The sequence below is a fragment of the Mytilus californianus genome, unplaced genomic scaffold, assembly GCF_021869535.1.
Source record: "Mytilus californianus isolate M0D057914Y unplaced genomic scaffold, xbMytCali1.0.p SCAF_2, whole genome shotgun sequence".
Classification (NCBI taxonomy): domain Eukaryota; kingdom Metazoa; phylum Mollusca; class Bivalvia; order Mytilida; family Mytilidae; genus Mytilus; species Mytilus californianus.
This window is the reverse complement of record NW_026262668.1, coordinates 102,529,967-102,555,171: the sequence shown is the minus strand read 5'-3', so window position 1 is coordinate 102,555,171 and position 25,205 is coordinate 102,529,967. Positions and strand designations below refer to the sequence as shown.

At 33.0% G+C, this 25,205-nt stretch overlaps 1 protein-coding gene across 1 annotated transcript; it reads left to right on the top strand.

Moving 5' to 3' along the window:
• Nucleotides 1-4,632: 4,632 nt before the first annotated feature.
• Nucleotides 4,633-23,845, top strand: LOC127730624 (uncharacterized oxidoreductase YjmC-like). Its single transcript, XM_052239118.1, has 12 exons — nt 4,633-4,858; nt 6,311-6,421; nt 7,038-7,118; nt 8,021-8,082; nt 8,522-8,575; nt 12,871-12,969; nt 13,396-13,461; nt 14,397-14,457; nt 16,750-16,868; nt 20,801-20,896; nt 22,307-22,414; nt 23,422-23,845. The coding sequence occupies exons 1-12, from the start codon at nt 4,693-4,695 to the stop codon at nt 23,467-23,469; spliced, it is 1,071 nt and encodes a 356-aa protein (XP_052095078.1). The 5' UTR covers nt 4,633-4,692; the 3' UTR covers nt 23,470-23,845.
• Nucleotides 23,846-25,205: the final 1,360 nt, after the last annotated feature.

Genomic DNA, 25,205 nt, shown 5'->3' with positions numbered 1-25,205 from the left:
CAAAATGTTAACATTTTTGCAATTAATTTTTGTTTGCTTCCATTATCGATCATTCTAAAGCTTATGTATAAATGTATATGTTAATTGAATATTGTGCAGTGTTTTAAGTGATCAACAGGGAATACCACTTGGTGAAAGTCACAAATGATGGCCAAAATATATCATGAAACAATAACCGTACTTCATTTTACTTCTCGGGTCGGTGTGCCATGAAATAATGTATTAGAAGTAATTCGGGATAAGAAATGTCTAAATTGATAAGTTTTACATTGCATTTAAAAAAATCCTTTTCAAGAGTATTATATGATTAATAATCATCGCTCGCTGTTGGAAGTTCAGTTTCGCCACTTTTCGTTCTGGTCATGAGAAGATATTTAAGGGGTTTCTATTGTTTACCTCAGAAAATCAAATAACGGACATATTCCATCTCAACCTGAGAACGAGTAGCTCATTTTCTTCTAGCAATGTTTATCTTTTGTTAGATGTTGTACTTTCAATGGTATTTATAAACGCAGAGTAAAATTTTAAATGTTTGGTATAAATTTGTTAAAATAATTTATCTTCAAAACAAAATTTCAGAACATAATGGGAAATATCAGAGAATAATGATATAATTTTAAAAAAAAGAAAAAAAAGAAGAAAACCCAACACATCTTTGATTAAAATTGAAAATCCAACAGTTTTAAAGTCAAATTGACCTCTAAAATTATATACACACTGAACAAGTACATTACCGAAACATCTCAACATGTTCAAATAGAGCCCATTTTTAATCGCGTACTGGACATAATTTTTATATTTCTATTCTACATTTTATCAACCGTTAGTGAACTATTATTTAAGGTTATGAATCCGTGGCTTCATTGCATGTTCAATGCCAAATAAATTGAATTGTTTAAAAAATACAGTTACTTGTGTGTGAAATACCGGTAATTTTAATGAAAGCTTTTTGAAAGTCGTTGATAGGACGCCAATTCACGAGGGCGTGGCAAATTGTCCCTAGTGTCCAATCAGCTTTTTCTGTTGTACAAAGTTTGACGTGCGATTATGCTTGAACAGTGTAAATAACATTGTCATAGTTTTATGACATTGTCTTATATAGAACATCAAAAGACTATTTACTATACTATTGTGACTGTGTCAACCTGTGTCATCCTGATTCAAAACTAAATTGATTTAGAAAAGATACTTTGCAACCGCTGATAAAATGTTGAGTGTAAACAATCAAAATAGAATCATGGAGCATGTGGAAAAATAAGTGAGATGATAGAGCGATGTACATGTATACATGTATTTGCTTTTTGTTTTTGTATTTTCCATGCGTTTACATTTGTTAACCAAACTTACTCATTACATTTATTCTATTATAATTTCTATCAAATATAAAAAAGAAGATGTGGTATGATTGCAAATGAGACAACTCTTCACAAGAGACCAAATGACACAGAAATTAACAACTATAGGTCACCGTACGACTTTCAACAATGAGCAAAGACCATACCGCATAGTCAGCTATAAAAGGCCCCGAAATGACAAATGTAAAACAATTCAAACGAGAAAACTAACGGCCTAATTTATGTACAAAAAAATGAACGAAAAACAAATACATGTATGTAACACATCAACAAACGACAACCACTGAATTACAGGCTCCTGACTTGGGACAGGCACATACATACAGAATGTGGCGGGGTTACACATGTTAGCGGGATCCCATCCCTCCCCCTAACCTGGGACAGTGGTGTTACGGTACAACATAAGAACGAACTATAAAAATCAGTTGAAAAAGGCTTAACTTATCAGATGGATACAAATAGAAATACATCTAACAAAAACACAGAGTGGACGTGGCAGGGTACTTGTACATCCCAACATCAAAAAGACACTAAGTACAGATCCGAGAGTACTCGCAGTTACTGACAGCTAGTTCAAAGACAATAACAACTAATAAAAAAAATCATGCATCTAAGACTAAATTATCAATCATTGCACATCCAACATCCAATAGATTTAGTGTAAAGACGTCATAAACAGTCAGAGAAAAACATGACTTTGTACAATGCCAAGATACAGGTACCGACAGATTGTAGATCCATGAATGTGCATATGAATATAACAATAATATTTAGTTTGCTTTTAATTTACTGATAACAAAATCAATATTAATACCAATAAAAACAATATTCAAAGATCTAATTTTGTTTACCTTTTTTCATCACAGTTTACCTTTTTCAATCACAGTTTACTTCACACTTGCTCTGTGCCTTTGCTGAATATCTAACGAAAGGTGTCGTGGTTACGGTCCCTGCATACAGAAAAGCTGTCGGCGAATTAGATTACGGGAATACAAGCATTAGATAGAAGTAAATATCTGAAGATTTGGATAAATGTACACGTGTTTTATAGTAAAACCATTCAAGTTTATAAAACATAATACATTTTTTGGGGAGGTTAAATATGAAGTATCATATGACTGCTATTGTTTTATACTACATTTATAATTGTTTTTAAGATGATATTTGATCAAATAAATCTGTCTATCTGTATGACTTTCGGACAGAGGCGACACGTATCCGTACAGGATTGAGAAAGTACTGAAAATGAATTAAAAAAATTCTCATTGAATAGTTATCGACTATTAGTGTCTACTTACAAATCAGTGGGTATATGAGGGTCTAGATTGTAGTCTTTCTATTCTGTAACTTTCAGACCATTTTTCTCTTTATATTTTTAGCTCATAATTATGAATGATGAACACTAGCCTGTCAGCACTAAGATTGCGTGTTTCAATTTCGCTCGTGGCAAGTAGTGCTGTCAAGTCTCTTGCGTGAGACTCACGCATTTTCATGTTTATTTGGCGGCATTTTCCTTTGATCTATTGTTTTTTTCTATTTGATCTTTACAATTTTTGCAAAATCTCACGTATTTGCTTCATGAAAACTTGACAACCCTATCTAAGGGTCTTTCCCTTCAATTTTGATCTTAATTGACCCATCGAAACAACATCTGATACACAAATTTAATAATACTTTTAGATATTTGGATGATATTTTGGCTCTCAATAATGACGACTTCAGTATGTATACTAAAGAAATTTATCCTGTTGAACTTACTTTAAATAAAGCTAATACTAACAATGACCACTGCCCTTTCCTCGATCTTGATATCTATATCATTAACGGAAAGCTTATTACTAAAATATATGATAAAAGAGATGATTTTTCATATCCTATCGTTAATTATCCATTTTTAGATGGTGACGTTCCCTTGTCACCATCTTATGGTGTTTATATATCTCAACTTGTACGATTCGCTCGTGTATGTAACAATGTTTTAGATTTTAACGAGAGAAATTTATGTATTACTGAAAAATTATTACACCAGGGTTTTCGATATCACAAACTAGTCAAAACATTTACTAAATTTTATCATCGGTATAAGGACATCATTCGTAAATATAGCTCAACATGCAGACTTCTTATACGTTCAGGTATTTCACATCCAATTTTTTATGGAAATATTCTTTATAAAGCACAAAAATGTCAGTATTCACCTCTGAAACTAACAAAACCTTTAAATAGACTTATTAAGAAGGGATATAGTTACGATACTGTTGTCAGGTCATTAAAGATTGCATATTTTGGCGTTAATATTGATTCACTTATAGGGTCTTTGCATCGGCACTAAACACATTTATTTAAAAACCATTTGTTGGCATGACACGGGTTATGTTCTTCTCATATATGTTATGATGGTATGATACTAAACCCCTAACGGGAAGGATTGTGCCTGATATTCATATGATGAAGACATAATCTTTCAATCAGTTTAATTGAAGTCTGGAGCTGGCATGTCAGTTAACTGCTAGTAGTCTATTGTTATTTATGTATTATTGTCATTTTGTTTATTTTCTTTGGTTACATCTTCTGACATCAGACTCGGACTTCTCTTGAACTGAATTTTAATGTGCGTATTGTTATGCGTTTACTTTTCTACATTGGCTAGAGGTATAGGGGGAGGGTTGAGATCTCATAAACATGTTTAACCCCGCCGCATTTTTGCGCCTGTCCCAAGTCAGGAGCCTCTAGCCTTTGTTAGTCTTGTATTATTTTTAATTTTAGTTTCTTGTGTACAATTTGGAGTTTAGTATGGCGTTCATTATCACTGAACTAGTATATATATTCGTTTAGGGGCCAGCTGAAGGACGCCCCCGGGTGCGGGAATTTCTCGCTGCATTGAAGACCTGTTGGTGACCTTCTGCTGTTGTCTGTTCTATGATTGGGTTGTTGTCTCTTTGACACATTCCCCATTTCCATTCTCAATTTTAATTTTATTGGATTGCTTCCAGCGGTAGACAGTAAACACTCCGGGTCCCCGGCTTCTTCCTCCAATAAAAACTGGCCGCCACGAATAGCCAAGAGTGCTGAAATTGTCTTTAAACACCGATAATCAATCGTTCATCTCTATTCTTTGTTTTTTGGCCTATTATTCTCTATCCTGTAAACCCAATCTTGACCCTATTAAATATATGATTGAATTTTATTATTTTGCTCGGGGTCAGTATTTAGGATAAATATCTACGTGTTAGTGCATTCATATTTAGTTGATACCTTATCTCCGAATAAACACAACCTAATACATCAATATCTAGCACGCTATTATTGCTTCTTTTGTACAACCTAGGTAATCAGGATGGCGACTGAAGAGTCAATTGTTGTCACCAAAGAAGAAGTTCATAGTTTTGTCATCCGTTCTATGGAAGCTGTTGGCCTTAAACTGAAACATGGAACAGTTCTTGCTGATCTTATTGTATCCGCTGAATGTAGAGGACACGCCAGCCACGGATTAAACAAACTAGGTAAGGTATGTGGTTATCGCATATATGTACAACTCATTGTCTCACAATGTACCATTTGTAAGGAATATCACATTATAAAAGAATATATTATGACGACATTATAAATATGCCATAACTTCAGTGGACAACACTATTGATGGTGTATTTTATATTTGAAATATAAAAGAATATATGGGCATTTGAGTAGTTCCACATGAAACAGTACATATCACATAGTCAAATCAGACAAAATATATTTGGAAGAGGGTCAATTTCCCCTGGATTTATTTCACATAAAGGCCATTTTCTTTAAATCTTAACTCAAATTCAAGGTATCACACACATGACATATGTGTACTTTAATGTTCTAACAATAGTATGGCTTATTCAATCTAAACAGGGCATCAAATTATAAACGTATAGAGCTATCATAAAACCGCTATTTAGGAAAATTTGAAGTATTTATCACTAAAATTTATAAAAAAAGGGCATCGTATACGTAAACTGAAAAATAAATTATGTTGGAACTTCGAGGTAGACTACTATGTATTATATAATGTAGATAGAATGGATAAAAATGAATCTTTTTTTGGCATTTTTAGTTAGATCCTAATGTTTGGTGAAAATGAACATAACATGTTTATAAATTTGGTGAAGCGCTGTTCATGGATTTACCTTCGGCTGGAAAGCTCAAAACCAAAATTTGAAAGCTGTTAAACTAATAACAAAAACAGTCTAACAATATTTTGGCAAGGCTCAGGAAATAACACTCTCGCCATCATAGTTTGAAGAATTCCTTGATGGGGACCATTTTCCCGTGCATCGACCTGAATAAAGATTAACTTTTCATAACAAGTTTTAAAAGGTTGGTGTTTGGCCAAAAACCGTACACTGTGAATCATTTCTTTGAAATTTAAATTGTCGTTTTTCCCACAATAAAAATATATTTTTTGAATTTCATATCAAATTTGGGCTTATCACTTCCGTCTTAATCAAGCAATTAATAAAAAGGGTTAACATTAAAGGCAAAAAACTGCACAACACAAAAACCCACCTCAATCACCAACACTCGACTCATAATTATATCCATGTAAAGGAAGGCATTTAGTTGAAATAATTATTTGTTTTTGTATGGTGATTAACATTATAACACAATGTTGAATGCTGTACCCCAATTTTTGACATTTTTACCTATTATGTCTGTTCGATTTGCTCACACAAATGTTGTCAATATAATGGAATTCTATGCGACTGTCAAACAAGTTAGAGGTTTAGCTAGCTATAAAACCAGGTTTAATCGACCATTTTCTACATCAGGAAATGCCTGTACCAAGTCAGGAATATGACAGTTGTTTTCCATTCGTTTGAGCTTTTGATTTTGCCATTTGATAAAGGACTTTCCGTTTCAAATTTTCCTTGGAATTCGGTATTTTTATTATTTTACCTGTTATATTCTATTTACTATTTTCACAGAACAATACATGAATGAAATAAAATCCGGAATGACATCAACAGAAGATCTAGAACCTAGTGTACTGAAAGAAACATCGGCTACTGCTTTGGTAGACGGTAATAATTTAATAGGTACGTATGCTTGTACAGTAAACTATTCATATGCTTCATATAATACCTACGGATATTGAACATTTTTGCATTGTAGAAAAGCTTCGTATGCACAGTTTGTTTTACTTTGCACAAACTGTGTTTTTCATAATCGAATTATATGAGAAGTTGTCGCTCAAGTAGTGCATTTTACTAGATTCTGACGAATACATTTCCAATGAGAAATGAACATGTATGTTGGGCACACCGTTTGGCGATAAGCACTGAATGTAATCTAATTGGTATGCCTCGGTATATTCAGAATATAAACTAATAATTGATACTTAACTAGTTTGTGTTACTTTGAAGTACCAACACATCATCTTTCGGTGACCGTGGGTATAAGAACATTACATGGACCGAATTAAAAATATTTCAGTGCAACTATTCTATAATCAGATGACTGTGCTTTTATTTCAACACATATAAAAAAAAATATCATTTTTGATGGAGCTTTCAATTGAGAATAGGAATTTATAGTTTATATAATCCACGATAAAAATATGCTAACTTGGTAAAAATGGAACCACACATACGCATGTAAAATAAACAATTTGATTTATTTTATTTGAAACTGATTTTAGCATAAATCTTTCAGGGCCTTATGTAGCTAGATTCTGTATGGACTTGGCAATACAAAAAGCAAAATCAGCCGGTATAGGTATTGTCTCATGTCGAGGTAGGATCATAGTACTCTAAAAATCAGTCGGTGTAGGTATCATCTCATGTTGAGGTAAGATCACGGTACTCTGACAAAATCAGCCGGTATAGGTATTGTCTCATGTCGAGGTAAGATCATAGTACTCTAAAAATCAGCCGGTATAGGTATTGTCTCATGTCGAGGTAAGATCACAGTACTCTGACAACATTAGCCGGTATAGATATTGTCTCATGTCGAGCTAAGATCACGGTACTCTAACAAAATCAGTCAGTATATGTATTATCTCATGTCGAGGTAAGATCATAGTCCTCTAACAAAATTAGCCGGTATAGGTATCGTCTCATATCGGGGCGGGGTAATAGTTCAAATAGACAAAATCAGCTGACAAATGTATCATCTTAGGTCGAGGTAAGATTAGATTAACTCAGCTGACATATGTATCGTCTCATGTCGAGGTAAGATAATAGTTCTCAGACAAAATCAGTTGACAAAGATTTCTGTTATAACCAGCGAACAAAATCAATTGGTTTATGAATTTTGGTTTATTTGTTATATATAGTTCATATGACCTGCTCAATTCATTCTATCTATCTTCTAACTTTTAATTATAAGATAAGATATTTTATTTCCAATTATGGGCCCCAAAGGGCATAAACATTACAACATCAATAATTTTTCATAATACAATACAAACAATGAGATAAAAAAGTATGTTTTTTTTAATACTAATGCATTTTATTGCAAGTGTGGTTGATATAGATAACAAACAAGCAGCCCAAAAAGAAAAAAAGAAAAATAGATATCCACATATGTATAGTACACAATATTATAAGAAAGAAAGGAACATATATTAAACGTATATGTGATACTAATAAGCTTGATCACATATATGATTATAAACGGTCTGTTCTTTTTTGCAGGTTCTAACCATTTTGGCACAGCTGGGTGGTACAGTTTACGCGCAATAGAACAAGGATTGATAGTAAGTTATTACTAGTATTAAAAGCATGTTAAATGTTCATGCAAAGGTTTCGATTTGACTTTACATGTTTGGGATAGGTACTCCATGTATCTAAGTAATAAACATATCATGTGTTAAAATTTCATGTGCTAGCCGTATGAAAAGAAAAAATATTTTAAATAAGTTTTCGAAAAGGTTAGTGATCAATCAGTAGATACAGAACACCATTCTGCAGTCACCTTTAAACATGGGCTCCTTGTAAAATTATCATAACGGAGAAGTCGTAGATGGCTTATTATAACAATTCTTTCTAAATAAACGTCGAGGGTGATCGGTTGCAATCATTTATAAGGATAAGCAAAACTTTTGTTCAATGCTTTATAGATGATTTAAAAATAACTGTTCATTAAAAGTTTTTAGATTTGTTTTATACTTAAACGCTAACTTTTTTTTTATTTAGGGAATGACATATACTAACACCTCTCCGATGCTGGTCCCAACACGAGCTAAGTCAGTAAGTAACGTTTTATTTCACCACACATTGCTGGTTCCAACACGATCTAAGTCAGTAAGTAACGTTGTATTTCACCACACTTGCTGGTCCCAAACACGAGGTAAGTCAGTAAGTAACATTGTATTTCACCACACTTGATGGTCCCAACACGATCTAAGTCAGCAAGTAACATTGTATTTCACCACACTTGCTGGTCCCAACACGAGCTAAGTCAGTAAGTAATATTGTATTTCACCACACTTGCTGGTCCCAACACGAGCTAAGTCAGTAAGTAACATTGTATTTCACCACAATTTGCTGGTCCCAACACGAGCTAAGTCAGTAAGTAATATTGTGTTTCACCACAATTTGCTGGTCCCAATATCGGTTCAGTTAGTATTCATATTGCAGGTAACGTTATTGTATATTATATAGAGTTCACAGGACCCACTTAACCCAAACTGTATGACATATAAGCAGTCAATGAAAAAAAAAGTTGGATGCTATTCAATCGTGCGGCTAGTTTTTACATGCTTTTACCACTTTGGGTGGTACAGTTTATACTAATGCAATAGAAAATGCATGTCTTAATGCAATTAATATATGTCACATGGACTAAAAAACATTTGAAAATATTTACACTCAACTTTTTCTCCGCGGTTATAAAGCTTCTTGTAGAAATCAACATTAATTTGAATCAGTAGTCCACAACTCCGACAATATAGCAACAGTGTCCTAACACTATGACAATGTCATTTCACAAATTTCATTGTTTCAAGCATCACTGTACGTCAATCTATGTGCGATAGAACAGTTGATTGGATACTAGCAGAAGTCCATTGCTAGGACTTTTGATACTAGTGACAGTTTGAAATAATGAATTATCATGCAGTGTCATGTCGACGTACTCTAAATATGCTTATTGTAATATACTGTAATATAGGTCTTTCTTCGAAAAACAAAATTTGAAATGATTTCGTAAAAATATTATAAAGAATCAGTGCACTGTGTTTGTAAATGAAGCCGTGAGATATTGGACTACGTATTTTCACGTCAGACAAACTTCTTCGCGCCTGTTCTTCATTTTCGATTTAGTATATTCAAAGGGAGTGGAATGCCCATCGATAAAAAAAATGGGACAGTAAAAAATGATAAAATTAGTCCATTACATAATGCGAACTCGGATGCAATATCTTTCTTTACATAGGATCAAGATATGTAGGACATATGTAAATCAAAAAAAATGAATGTTTCAATCTTAAATTCTCTATTGTTGAAAATAAATCAACAATTAGAAAAATGTCCGCAAGTACGAAATGGCTTACGCTGAAAAAAAAGACACAGTCATAGTGTTTTTTTTCTTCAGTTTCTTGGAAATCTTTATTTTTTCTTTTCTTTCGACTTGAAAGTTAAAAAATTATGTTATGCCCGCAGTTATGAAATTGTTCAAATCTTGAAATTTTATTAATTTATAAATTTTGTTCTATGGACGACAGAAAGAAGTAAGAGCAAGCGAAACCTTAGTTTTTCTTTCTGAAGACAATTTTGATTTTAACGAACTACTTTATTTAGCAGTAAAACAACCTAATCAAAATATAGACCCCATGTCCATTCTTCTTGGAATCGAAAGAAAATATGAATGTTTAACTGGCTAAATTAATCAATTATATATGGCATAAACTGCTCCCATAGCACATGAATTATTCGATATAAAACAAAACGAACAAACTTCAATTTACATGTATTTTATTCATCAAATCTGAATAATTATCGACTGGGAAAGAAGGAACATGGTGTATAAACAATTAACCCACAACACAAAATCCATACATGCAATTGGCAATACCAACGGCAAAGGAAAAGTGCTTTTATTGCTGTTCTTCATCTGAAAGAAACACTTTGAGGCCTGCTTAATTTGTATTTCCAATTTTTTTTCATTATATACGCAAAACGATGAGCCTCATAAAGTCAATAGCTGAAATTATAAATGCAGTTTTGGTTCTTGAAAACTCTTTAGTTTTTGACATTCTGAAATTGAAAATTTACTTTGCTTTTCATATTACAAGTATTAATTCAATTATACTCTGATTAGAATTATTCTAAGTCTTAAGTAAACCACAACTTTTGAATACAAATCAGACATAGATAAAGTTAAGCCTTATAAAAAACAAAAGGTTAACATTTTGCAATAAATTTTTGTTTTCTTCCATTTTAGATAATTCTTAAGCTCATGTATAAATGTATATGTTAATTGAATATTGTGCAGTGTTTTAAGTGATCAACAGGGAATGCCACTTGTTGAAAGTCACAAATTATGGTCAAAATATATCATGAAACAATTACCATACTTCATTTTACTTCTCGGGTCGGTGTGCCATGAAATAATGTATTAGAAGTAATTTGGGATAAGAAAGGTCTAAATTTATAAGCTTTACATTGCATTTAGAAAAATCCATTGCAAGAGTAATATATGATTAAAAATCATCGCTTTTTACATCGGATGACCGTGAGGGCATTCCGGTGGAAAGTGACTTTTTTTCGTTTTTGACTGATAACCGAACGCAAAATAACATTCCTTATCGCTTGTTAGATATCAATTTCATCATTAAATATTCATGAAAATAATTTTTAAGAACATAGATGAATGATATGAAAATGTTTTGTCGTGAGAAATATATATATATATATATCAATAACAAATAAAGAATACCGAAAATTTGTGTTAACGCATGCGGAAGAATATCTCAAGAACGTTTTGCGGGAAAATATGAATGCCTACTCGACTCCAATCTATTAATCTATTAGAAAAATCGAATTATTACAGAAGGTTTCCACCATGCAGTTGCACTGCAGTATTATTAGAATAGTAGAATAGAATGATATACAAATGGATGAAAATTATATATACATGTAACTGTTATATACAAACATGTAACTGTTATATACAAATATTAATATAATATATAACAACAAACCAGAGTATACTGATTTGTATCACTACAATATAATAGTTGTTTGAGGCGGATTTAGGGGGGGGCAGGGGCCCGGTCCCCCCTTTTTTGGGAAAAACTTGGTTGATTCAGGGAATCAGTGAAGCATGACTGGAGCGGGCCCCCACTTATGAAAATTTCTGGATCCGCCACTGGTTGTTACGGTGAGGTTGAATTCCCTACCATATATTCATCATCCACGAACGAACTTGTCTCAGAAAAAAATATATCTATGTACCTTAACCTCACTTTCAGGTATAGAGATGTGATTTTTTTTTCTGAGACAAGTGCTTGTGACCATCCACAAGAACTTGCGGTCATCCGATGTTCAGTACTGCAGTACTTTGATCGTTCTTGTCATGAAAAGATATTTAAGGAGTTTCTATTGTTTACCTCAGAAAATCAAATAACGGACATACTCCTCTCAACCTGAGAATGAGTGGCTCATTTTCTTCTAGCAATGTTTATCTATTGTTAGATGTTGTACCTTTAATGGTATTTATAAACGCAGAGTAAAATTTTAAATGTTTGGTAAAAATTTGTTAAACCATTCATCTTCAAAACAAAATTTCAGAAGAGAATGGTAGAATAATGATATGAATTTAAAAAAGAAGAAGAAAACCCAACATATATTTGATTAAAATTGAAAATCCAACAGATTAAAAGTCAAATTGACTTCTAAAATTCTTTACACACTAAACAAGTACATTACTGAAACATCTCAACATGTTCGAATAGAGCCCGTTTTAAAACGCGTACTGGAAATAACTTTTATATTTCTATTCAGAATTTCTGTATTTTATGTATTAGTGAACCATATTTTAAGGTTATGAATCCTTGGCTTCATTGCATGTTCATTGTAAAATAAATTGAATTAATAATTTTGATTGTTTAAAAAATACAGTTACTTGTGTGTAAAATACCGCTGATTTTAATGAAAGCTTTTTGAAGGTCGTTGATAGGACGCCAATTCATGAGGGCGTGACAAATTGTCCCTAATGTCCAATCAGCTTCTCTGTCGTACAAAGTTTGACGTGCGGCGATGCTTGAACAGTGTAAATAACATTGTCATAGTTTTATGACATTGTCTTAGAACATCAAAAGACTATTTACTACTTACTATACTATTGTGACTGTGTAAACCTGTGTCATCCTGATTCAAAACTAAATTGATTTAGAAAAAGTGCTTTGCAACCGCTGAGAAAAAGTTGAGTGTATTAAAAACAGAAGAGGGTCACGTGAATATCCTTCTCTGTTTTGTTCGTAAGAATAACTTGTTGCTGGCCAGTGAAAAATGACAATTTTTTAATTTTTTTTATATTTCAGAAAGTATTAGGTACAAATCCCTTAAGCCTTGGTGCACCAGCAAAAAATGGTGACAGTTTTGTCCTAGATATGGCTACTTCAGCAGTAGCAATGGGAAAGGTAAAGAATATACAATAATTGCTCATGGATATTTCAACAGTTTAACTTCATCTGTAAAAGCATATAAATTACTCTTGAACTGCCACGATCGTGTAAAGCAAATAGGTTGCCATATAGATTTTTTTCTCAGATTATTTGATTTTAATTTTTACTGATTTATTAATTGATAAAGCTATATAATTCACGAAAAACTGACGAGTTTAAAAGTATGGTACCTCCTTTCCTCTTTATATTTGGAAATCATTCTAGCTAAAATCCATAATTTTTCTGTAAACATGATACAAATGCATATTTTCTAAAATGTATATAATCAGATAGACTAATTTTTGTCTACTTTGTTTAAAACTGGAAACAAACAAACACACAGAGTAAAAATATAAGTATAGTATATTTATATCAAATAACTATTGTTTATTTCAATTATAGTGTGAACTAAAAGGTAGACGAGGTCAACCACTTCCTACAGGCTGGGCAGTTGATGTAAATGGACATGTAAGTTGCTGCTCTGTTTATGTAAACGGACAGATAAGTTGTTTGTTTGTTGATTTAAACGAATATGTTAGTTATTGCTTTGTTGATACAAATGGACATGTAAGTTGTTGCTCTGTTGATGTAAATGGACATGTTAGTTGTTGTTTTTTGATGTAAATGGACATGTTAGTTGTTGTTTTGTTAATGTAAATGGACATGTTAGTTGTTGTTTTGTTGATGTAAATTGACATGTTAGTTGTTGTTTTGTTGATGTAAATGGACAGGTAAGTTGTTGTTTTGTTGATGTAAATGGACAGGTAAGTTGTTGTTTTGTTGATGTAAATGGACATGTTAGTTGTTGATTTGTTGATGTAAATGGACATGTTAGTTGTTGTTTTTTTGATGTAAATGGACAGGTAAGTTGTTGTTTTGTTAATGTAAACGGATATGATAATTGTTGCTCTTTTAATGTAAATGGGCATGTAAGTTAAAACTTTGTTGATGTAAATGGAAGGTAAGTTGTTGCTTTGTTGATGTTAATGGTAATGTAAGTTGTTGCTTTTTTTTATGTAAATGAACAGGTAAGTTGTTGCTCTGTTGATGTAAATGGACATGCAAGTTATTGCTTTGTTGATGATAATGGTCACAAATGACATCTGTAGAAGGGATATCTCTGTAACTTCACATATTGCAACTCGGGTGAAGGTCATAAAGAACTAGCTTCTAAATTAATGTTTACTTCGTCGTTTTTAATTATTCTGAACAGGTCCATCTTATTGTATTTCATTTCTGATCAAGAATACTATTAAAAATGACTTAGACCATAAGTGTCTGGTAAAAAAAGACAAGAAACGTGATTTCGTTAATGACACCTATTTAACAGTTTTTAAATTGTATTATGGATTTGATATGCGTGTTTTTAAGTATCGCGCTTAGAATTATTTTTTTTTACATAGGAAACATACCAATTCAAAACAATGGCAGGGTTATCTCCACTAGGTGGTACTGAAGAGAGCAGTAAGTCATATTGTACAGTTAAAACAATGCTAATTAGTATAGCGTACGCATACAGTTATGGTATTCTTGTATTGTATGTCAGATTCTGCATTTATTATTTATTTTTAAAAAGCTTAAACTGCTAAGCACTTGTCTACCTCCATGACAGTTATGTTGTTGTTCCTGCAGACAAAGCTCCAAACAGTACACACATCATATTCACTTGATAAAGGAATTCGGAGTTGACAATTCACTTGGAAACACAACATTCCCACGACACTTACAAAAGAGGTAATCCTGAACAATCAAAGGTTTTATGTTCCATCGGAATTTTAACCAAATATGAAGATCTGGGTCTTCCTTTACTCTACTGGATACCAAAATGACACAAGTTTCCTTACAAACAATATTGTATTGCTTGGACTGACAAATGCTTCACAAAACCTTTTTTCCAGATAATTAACATATATTTTACCAGCAATGAAAACCGGGCTTCAGAGTTACTGTGAAACTAAATAAGAGTGATGTCAATCAAATGTGGATATTAAATAATTCAAATGGCTGATTAAGTAAATACAATCACATTCCCTCTTCTCATGCAACATTTAACTTCTGTAGTCTTTACAATAGTATTCCTCGTTCGAAACTTAAAAAGACATGTTGAAAGAAGTAGTTCAATTTTGTTTCATAAAATAGAATGGCCAAATGCGGATACAATATTATGTTTTAGAAGGACAAACCATACATTGTAAAATAAAACCACCCTAATACGAACAAAAAGTGCATCAAACTGACACCATCAAAATAGAGGGTTTTTTTTTTATTGGCATCATATTGGTTACATTTGATTTCGAGGATGAGTTTTTTAACAGACAATCGGCATTCCTATGGGAACCACTGTGTTTGTCGACTTGTTCCTTTATTCTCATGAGGCAGACTTCATACAGAAGCTTCTCAATTAAAAGAAAACTCTGGCATTATCCTTTACCTTCACTTTCCACTTATAGATGATATCCTTTCACTGAATAGTACAAAGTTTGGTGAATTTGTTGACTACATATATCCCAAAGAAACTTGAAATAAATGATACCACAGATACAGTTAAGTCTGCCTCATAGCTTGACTTGCATCTAGAAATTTACAACGAGTATTGGTTGAGAACTAAACTTTACGAGAAAGGAAACGCTTTAAATTTTCCCATTGTGAACTTTCCTTTTCTGTGTAGCAAAAATTTTCGTAGGGTCTGCATATGGTATATATTTCCCAATTGATATGATATTTCAGAGCCTGCGTTTCCTGCCACGACTTCCTTACTATCAATGAAGCTATTTCGTCAAGGGTTCTAAAGAGTAAGGGTGAAATCATGCTTTTGTAAGTTATATGGACGCAATCATGATTAGGTTGACCGTTATTGAATATCTTTGTCACGGATGACCACTTTTTGTAACCACAACCCCGTCCTCTTTTCCTTTACTGTGACTTTGCCGAATGCGACTTATCACAGGATGTTTACTTGCATGAGCAACACGACGGGTGCAACATGTGGAGCAGAAACTGCGTACCATTCCGGATCAACTGATTTCACCCCTATTTTTTTTCCAAAGGGGTTAATGTTGTTATTGCTTTCAGTGTTACTTTGTGCAATTCATTTTTCAACGTCTGTGCCGTATCTACCGGTAAAAGTCTCGTTGTCCTTTGTCATGGAAACCTTGTGTTCATTTCAAACTTTCACATTCGATCAATTCATAGGGTTAAATAATTTACATGTTAGAGTGTTATAAGGCAAGATACGTTTTTCAATCAAGTATTGTTATACGTAAACACTGGATATGACTCATCAATGTATTTTAAGAGTTGCACGACGGATGTCACTGGTAGAGCAGGTAGTGCAGACACTTCCGGAGCACCTGAGTTTGGGGTTCGTGTTGCTCAATCATTAGTTTTCTGTGCAATGTTTTGTTTTTGTTGTTTGTGTTTTCGTCGATTTTTCTTTCTGCATTGGTGTTGTCTGTTTCTATTGGACTTGTAATTTTTATTTTCCCTTGGTATATTCTCTCTTTTGGTATGAATTTACTACTCTATACCTTATGTTTATTTAATGGACAATTTACCGTTTAAAATTGAATGTTGTATTTGCTAACTACTAATCCAGATAAATAATTACGATCTAAATGTTTATAGCAACTAGAACTTGTGTTTCTCTGAAATCAGCACACCTATACGTGACATGTCTAATTAAAAAAAAGATACACATAGTATATAAAGAATCATTTCAATACAGTTTACTATACAAGTTTATAATTTGCTGGATAGGTGGATACAAAGGTTATGGCTTAGCTATGATGGTAGAAGTGTTATGTGGGGTCCTCAGCGGTGGTGCATTTGGGCTAACTCACAGACCTGCAAGGACACATGACAAACCAGCAGACTATGTATGTATCTTATTCAGCCCAGTGAACAGCACTTCTGTGTGAACATGAATTAACATTTATATGGTCATAGTTATAAATTATCTGTTTATAAAACTTTGAAATTTTTTTGGAAATACTAAGGATTTTCTACCACACGATTAGATTACCTTAGTTGTATTTGACAAAACCTATCGAAATTTTGGGTCCTCAATGATCTTCAACTTCGTACTTTACTTGACCTTTTTAACTTTTTTGATTCGAGCGTAACTGATGAGTCTTTTGTAGACAAAACGCGCGTCTGGCGTATAAATTTTTTATCCTGGTATCTATGATGAATTATTTTTTGAGTCAGTAAATATTTCAGAATATTATTAAAAGAACCCTTCTATACATAAAGGTATTCCTATCAGGTTCGAATATAATTTGTTTAATAAATTTTGAATTATATCAAGAATAAATTAATCTGTAAGCAGCTATGTTTATCGATGGTGTATTGCTTCAGATTTATCCTCCTATGTTTAGCTCACTTGGCCCTAAAGCCATGTGAGCTTATGTCATCACTTGGCACCCGTTATGAATCTTTGCAGATATGATGTGACATGGTTCGAATATAACTTGTTTAATAAATTTTAAATTATATCAAGAATAAATTAATCTGTAAGCAGCTATGTTTATCGATAGTGTATTGCTTCAGATTTATGCTATGTTTAGCTCAATCAAAATTGTCAATTGACGCCTTAAGGACCCCTTAAGGAGTTATTGCCCTTTAAGGACGATTTTACACAATTTGTTTATCATGTTTTCTAACTTTAAAAAATCTTCTTCTCTGAAACTACTGAACCAATTCCAACCAAACTTAAGCTGAATGATTCTAAGGGTATCTAGAATAAAGTTTGTGTTTTATTTTCTGTTTCGTAAAAAAACATGGCCGCCATGGCTGAAAATAGAACGTAGGGGTAAAATGCAATTTTTGGCTTATATTTCAAAAACCAAAGCATTTAGAGCTAATCTGATGCGCGGTAAATATGTTTATTAGGCCAAGCTCTGTCAGCCCTGAAATTTTCAGATGAATCTAACAACCCATTGTTGGATTGCTGCCACTTAATTGGTAATTTTAAGGAACTTTTGCAGATTTTGGTTATTATCTTGAATATTATTAATGATAAAGATGAACTGTGAAAAGCAAAAATGTTCAGCAAAGTAAGATCTACAAATAAGTTCGATGACCAAAATTGTCAATTGTCCCCTTAAGGAGTTATTGCCCTTTAAAATCAATTTTTACAATTTGTTCATTTAGTTTGCTTACTTTAAAAAATCTTCTCCTTTGAAACTGCTGAATCAATTTCAGCCAAACTTTCAGAGTATCTAGTATAAATTTTGTATTCTATTTTTTTGTACGTCAAGAAACATATAGCCACTATGGCTAAAATGAAACATAGGTGTAAAATGCATTTCTTTGATTTTGAAGAAAATATGACAGATACAAGGAACATTTCAATGGAAGTTTTAAGCCATTCATTAATATATATTGAAAAGCAAAAATAATCATTGATGAAAGATTTAAGCAAAAAATTACAGGTGAGCGATTCAGGCGCTTGAGAGCCTCTTGTTTTGTTTTTGTTGTTGCTACAATCTTGAAAATTACAATTGTTTCTGAGAAACTTGAAAATGATAATAGTTTCTGAGAAATGATACACAGTATATTGATCAAAATCTACAAATAAATCAATATGGCCAAAATCACAAATCAACTCCTTATTAGAGTTATTGTGTTTAAGTTATAATTTTAACCCATTATGTTTTACCATTATGTTTTTGGCGAGAGAAAAAAATGACGATATAGAAACTGTAAGCAGCAAAAATAATGAGATAGAGATTTACAACAGGACTCGACAATCGACTCTTTATTTGAGTAATGGTGTTACCCTTATTTAAAGAGATATTTTTTTTTTTACAATTTTTGGATGTTTACTGAAACCTGGAAATATTATGTCCCAGCTGAAACTATTTCCTTGAAAATATAATAGATAGAGAGAAACTGCAAATGAGAATTCAACTATTAGCAAAATAAGTCACATAACTGAAATTGTCAATCGACACCTTGTAGAGGGTATTGACCTAAAATGATGATTTTCACTCGTTTTTGTGATTTTGGCTATAATCTTCAAAACTATGAGATAGAGAGAAATTGATTGGCGCTAAAACGACCTGCTAGATAAAAAATACAAATCAGTCAACATATAAGCAGAGACGTATTGTATGTCTCTGACATAACTTAAATGTTCAATAAATTCCTTGTAGGAGTTATTGACTTTCAATGGCATTTTTGCGTTATTGGATTTTGTCATGAAAACTTTAAAAGATAGAGAGAAACTTTGAACAGTTAAATTTTTTAAGATAAATTTACAAATAGGTGAATATAACTGAATTTGAGGATTACTGTCCCTAAATGACAGTTTTGCACCTGTATAATAGAAGGAGAAAATGTAAACAGCAAGACAATTTCTATAAAAAAAATGGTGATGGAAATCAATTGAATCCTTATTAGGGCTATTGACTTTAAAACGACTTGACAATTGTTTTTCATCCTCCGAGTGGATAACGATTACAACTGGACGCATTCTTACTTAGCATTCTGATCTGTTGTGCCATTTATATATACTCCCTATATTACACAAACATGAGTGCATACGCTGAAAATGTCTCGCCTTATTTACTATCCATTGATTTTATGTTGATAGTCCTAAATTCAAAATAAAGCTTTACTACAAGTATCACATAAACTTAACATGATCCAAGAAAATGAGGCCAAGGTCAGATTAACCAAACAAGAAATACATGTCATGGCGGATGTATGTACACCTTACAATCATTCAATACACTAAATATAGTTGACCTATTGCTTATAGTTTCTAAGAAACAGACTTAACCAAGAAAACTAAATATTGACCAATGAACCATGAAAATGAGGTCAAGGTCAGATGAACCGTGCCAGGCAGACATGTACACCTTACAATCCTTCCATACAACAAATATAGTTGACCTATTGCATATAGTTTAAGAAAAACAGACCGAAACACATAAACTTAACACTGAGCAATGAACCGTGAAAATGAGGCCAATGTCTAATAAAACCTGCGAGACTGGCATGTACATCATTAAATATTTCCATACACCAAATGTAGTTGACCTATTGCATATAGTATTAGATAAAAAAAGACCAAAACTAAAAAACTTAATTTTGACCACTGAACCATGAAAATCAGGTCAAGGTCAGATGACATCTGCCAGATGGACATGTACACCTTACAATCATTCCATACACCAAATATAGTAGACCTATCGCATACAGTATAAGAAAAACAGACCTAAACACAAAAACTTAACTATAACCACTGAACCATGAAAATGAGGTCAAGGTCAAATGACACCTGCCAGTTGAACATGTACACCTTACAAACCTTCCATACACCAAATATACTAGACCTATTGCTTATAGTATCTGAGATATGGACTTGACCACCAAAACTTAACCTTGTTCACTGATCCATGAAATTAGGTCGAGGTCAAGTGAAAACTGTGTGACGAGCATGAGATCCTTGCAAGGTACGCACATACCAAATATAGTTAACCTATTACTCATAATAAGAGAGAAATTAACATTACAATAAATCCTTACTTTTTTTCAAGTAGTCACTGAACCATGAAAATGAGGTCAAGGTCAATAGACATGTGACAGACGGAAACTTTGTAACATAAGGCATCTATATACAAAGTATGAAGCATCCAGGTCTTCCACCTTCTAAAATGTAAAGCTTTTAAGAACTTAGCTAACAGCGCCGCCGCCGGATCACTATCCCTATGTCGAACTTTCTGCGACAAAAGTCGCAGGCTCGACAAAAACTATTCCCCAAAACTTGGATGTATATTATCAATTCTGTCATTGATTGCAGGGTCAGTGTTTTATAGCAATCGATCCAGACAATTTTGCTGAAGGATTCACGGAAAGAATGCAGTCATTAATAGATAGTTGCAGAAACCAGGAACCGGTAAATAAGTCTTATAGTATATCTTAACAGAGAAATGTCTCAGATCTTAATTTATAATTTGTTCATTCATTTTGATCCTACGTCCAGATGTCGTCTTTATTTGTTTCAGATAAATTAGTGTGTATCCTCTTTTAAGTTTGTTTCATACATATCTAAGAATATATGTTCCATTGTGTCTTTGGATGTGTTTAAAATAAATTTCATAGGATATTGGCCATTACTCTGGTGGTTTGGGTTTAGGATAGATTGGTGAAAACTGTTCATTCCTTATATTTGGTAGGCGATTTTACCAACCGTACGTATTTCCATTGCCTTAAATGCACAGCATATCTGTTTACAAATCTCTCAAAGTCCTATCTTTTGTGAGGAAACGAAATATCTTCAGAATATATAAATAAACTGTTGCCACAGATATAGCTCGTCGGTATGCGATTTTGATTGTGAAATACAAATGTTGAAATTTAAATTTTGGGCATTTTTTTATAATGTAAAATTTGAGAAAACAGTCAATGCACCATCACTGAGGTGCAGAGGCGAATAGTCTCAATGGAAATGAAATATGCCCATGCGTAAACAACTCTATGCCAGATATCATCGACTTACCTTTAATGGTCCATCTTAAGCTGACATCATCACAAACTTGCAAAAGTTTTAATGACCGAGGGGATGGGCTACATAATCTCAATGGAAATGACATGTGCCAATACTAATACAACTGCATACCAAATATCATTCAAATTGACTTACCATTGCGGTGGTTCCTCTGAAACTCGCCAAACACAAACTTTAACATTTTAAGTTTCAAGTTCAATAGACCATGAATGAGGGCTAGGGCCAAATAGTCTCTATGGAAATGAGAAGTGTGAATGCAAATACAACTACATACCAATTATCATTGACTTACCATTAGTGGTTCCCCTTAAACTGACCTTTTGACTTGGAATTAGTTGTCAGTAACTGTGAGTACTCTTAGATCTTTACTATGTGTCTATAGTCTTTTGTTAGTTGGGTTTTTATGTGTTTTGTGTGTGACTGTCTTAAGTCAGGCGCCTGTAATTCAGTGGTTGTCATTGGTTCATGTCTGACATGTTTGTTGTGTTTATTACACAAATCAGTCAGTTGGTTTTCTTGTTTAAATTGATTTACATTTTGTTTACTAAACGATATTTGCTCATTGTTGAAGGCCTACGATTACCTACAGTTGCTTAAATATAAGTTCATTTAGTCTTTGGTGGAGAGTTGTCTTATCGGCAATCATACCATATCTTCTTACTTTTATGCTAATCATAAACCTTAACAAATTTATGAACCGTGGCCGTAAACAGCACACCTGGCGTTTGCAACTTCTTCGATGCGAGACAAAAACCATCTATAAGAAGAAAATATATAATGCACAATATGTAATTATAGGCAGACCAAGATCCTGTTTTGGTAGCTGGTGACCCAGAACGACACCATCAAGCTTTGTGTGACAAGTTAGGAGGCATACCGTATCACCCAGCTCAAATTAGAATAAGTGTAAGTAGATCGTTAAAACATCCAAGATAATAAACCCTTCAGTTTAACATATTCAGATTTGAATCATTCTAGAACAGAGAACAAAAACAGGGAATGTGTCAAAGAGACAACAACCCGACCAAAGAGCAGAAAACAGCCCAATGCCACCAATGGGTCTTCAACGAAACGAGAAAATTTCTTGCATTGTTTAATCATCAAATCTTACGTACAGGACTATGCAAGTGTAGCATGAGATGATTTCTATGCCTATCAAGAGTTTTTCGTATCTTACCAATAGTAGAATCAGCATTATTGTAATCGTACCACCCAAAACAAATTTCAAACTTTTGAAAATTAATTGACCAAACAATTTTATATTGAACTGATAATTTGGCAAATAGAATAAATTTTGATCGACCAGTATCTTCCCAAGTGTTTTTCGTAATGGGTTTTATTGCATTTCCAAACAAGAGAAGATTTGGTGTTAACTGGTTCAGGTGAACTGAAATAAGATTCTTTAGTTACATGGTAACATCTTGTGAAAAACGTCAATTGAGCAATACAGACTTACAGTATCATCTTCTTCCAATCAGACATAAACAAAAAGGTAAAGGACAACTTTATACTGTGGAGGTAAACAGATATTGGTAAAAACCAATAACATACATCCCTTACAGAATTATTTTGGGTTTGTTTCTCCATATATTTGTTAAATATGCAAATATATGATGCTTCTCTTTATTTACTCTAATAGTGCATCAGTTGTACTGTATGATGTTCTGTCAGCAAAAAAGGAAAAAATAATATTTCAACTTTAAAAGCAAAATTATTCCCTTATTTTTCCTCTATTTCATAATAATCTGAGTTAATTGTATCAATAAAAAATACTCAATAAGACAGATCACCAATAGACCCCCACAACAGGAAATGAAAAAAGTAATAAAGAACGAATACTTGCATTATGTACATAATCATTGTAAAAAAGTACAAACTTTTGGAATATAAGTTTTCTGTTTTTCATATTCCAGAATGATCTTGCAAAGAGATACAAAGTGACACCAATGAAAACATTGTGATGACGGACTTTGTTTATTGTTATACTGCACAAAACTAATGATTATTGTTGGTCCTGACAGTGATACAGACAATGAGTATTGAAGGCTATTTGGACTCTGTTTTTTAAAAATTGCAGAGCACTTGGACCTGATGAGGATGAAAAATATTTCAACTCTTGACTTACAGTAACATTTATTCCAGTGTAGTTTTGGGAGTCTTTATTAATATTCTCTTCCATCTTACTGCTGTTTCAAAAATGTTAGACCCTTTTGTGCTATCATCCAGTATCAGACCAGGCAGATATTGTTATTTAGGACAGTCACCATCTTATATAATACCAAAAATACACATGTATTGGCCCTTTTGTTTGTTTCATTAAAATATGTATTAATAAAATGCTTCGCTGAGCGCAGCCTGATACGACCGCAGAGGTCGAACCCTGAACAGTTTGGGCAAATTTGGACACAATATTCAAGCTTGATACTGTCTGAATTTGGAGTGTGATCAAATTTTTGACATAACATAGGTTTCTGACACAAAATAAATGTGGTCAAAGATCTTACAAATCTATTGCGCAATACTGTGCAATTGAAGATTTCTTCTTGAAACTAATCAAAAATTCGAAATTTGAAAAATTTTGAAAAAAAAAAATATGAATCCCTTAAAAAAATTGGAAAAAAAAATCCACCCCCCCCCCCAACTTTTTGAAACCCCCCTTGGAGCAATAACCCCAAAACTCAATCCCAGCCTTTCCTTTGTAGTATGGAACATTGTAGTACAATTTCAGAGAGATCCATACACTTAAACACAATTTATTGTCTGGAAACTAGAAAAATGCTTGTTTTTGGCCCCTAATTCCTACATGTTTGGGGCAATTAACCCCAAACTCAATCACAGCCTTCCCATTGTTATATGGAACCTTGTGGTACAATGTCAGAGAGATCCATACACTTACACACAAGTTATTGTCTAGAAACTAGGAAAATGCTTGTTTTTGGCCCCTTAATTCCTAAATTGTAGGCCCCATAACCCCTAAAATGAATCCCAACCTTCTATTTGTGGTATTAAACATTGTGGTACAATTTCATAGCAATCGAAATACTTATACAAAAGTTATTATCCTGAAACTAGAAAAATGCTTCTTTTGGGCCCCTTTTGGGCCCCTAATTCCTAAACGGTTGGGACCATCATCCCCAAAATCAATCCCAACCTTCCTTTTGTGGTATTGAACCTTCTTTAAAAATTTCATAAAGATCCATTCACTTAAACTAAAGTTATTGTCTGGAAACCAATGTGTCTTCGGACGATGACGCAGACGACGACATCATACCATTATACGATCCCAAAATTTTTTTTGCGGCGTATAAAAAGGTATTACAACCAATTTTCTGTCTTATTGAGTTTTATAGTGTATAAATGCATGATTCCACACTAAAATGACAAAACTATCATATAATCATAATAAAATGCTTCGCTGGGCGCAGCTTGATACGACCGCAGAGGTCGAACCCTGAACAGTTGGGGCAAGTATGGACACAACATTCAAGCTTGATACAGCTCTGAATTTGGATTGTGATTAAATATTTGACACAGCATAGGTTTCTGACACAGAAAGAATGTGGTCTAAGAACTTCAATTTTTTTAATTTACCTATTATGGTCCAATGTCCAAAATCAAAATACATGGTTAGATTCAGCATATCAAAGAACCCCATATATTCAATTTTTGTTGAAATCAAACAAAGTTTAATTTTGGA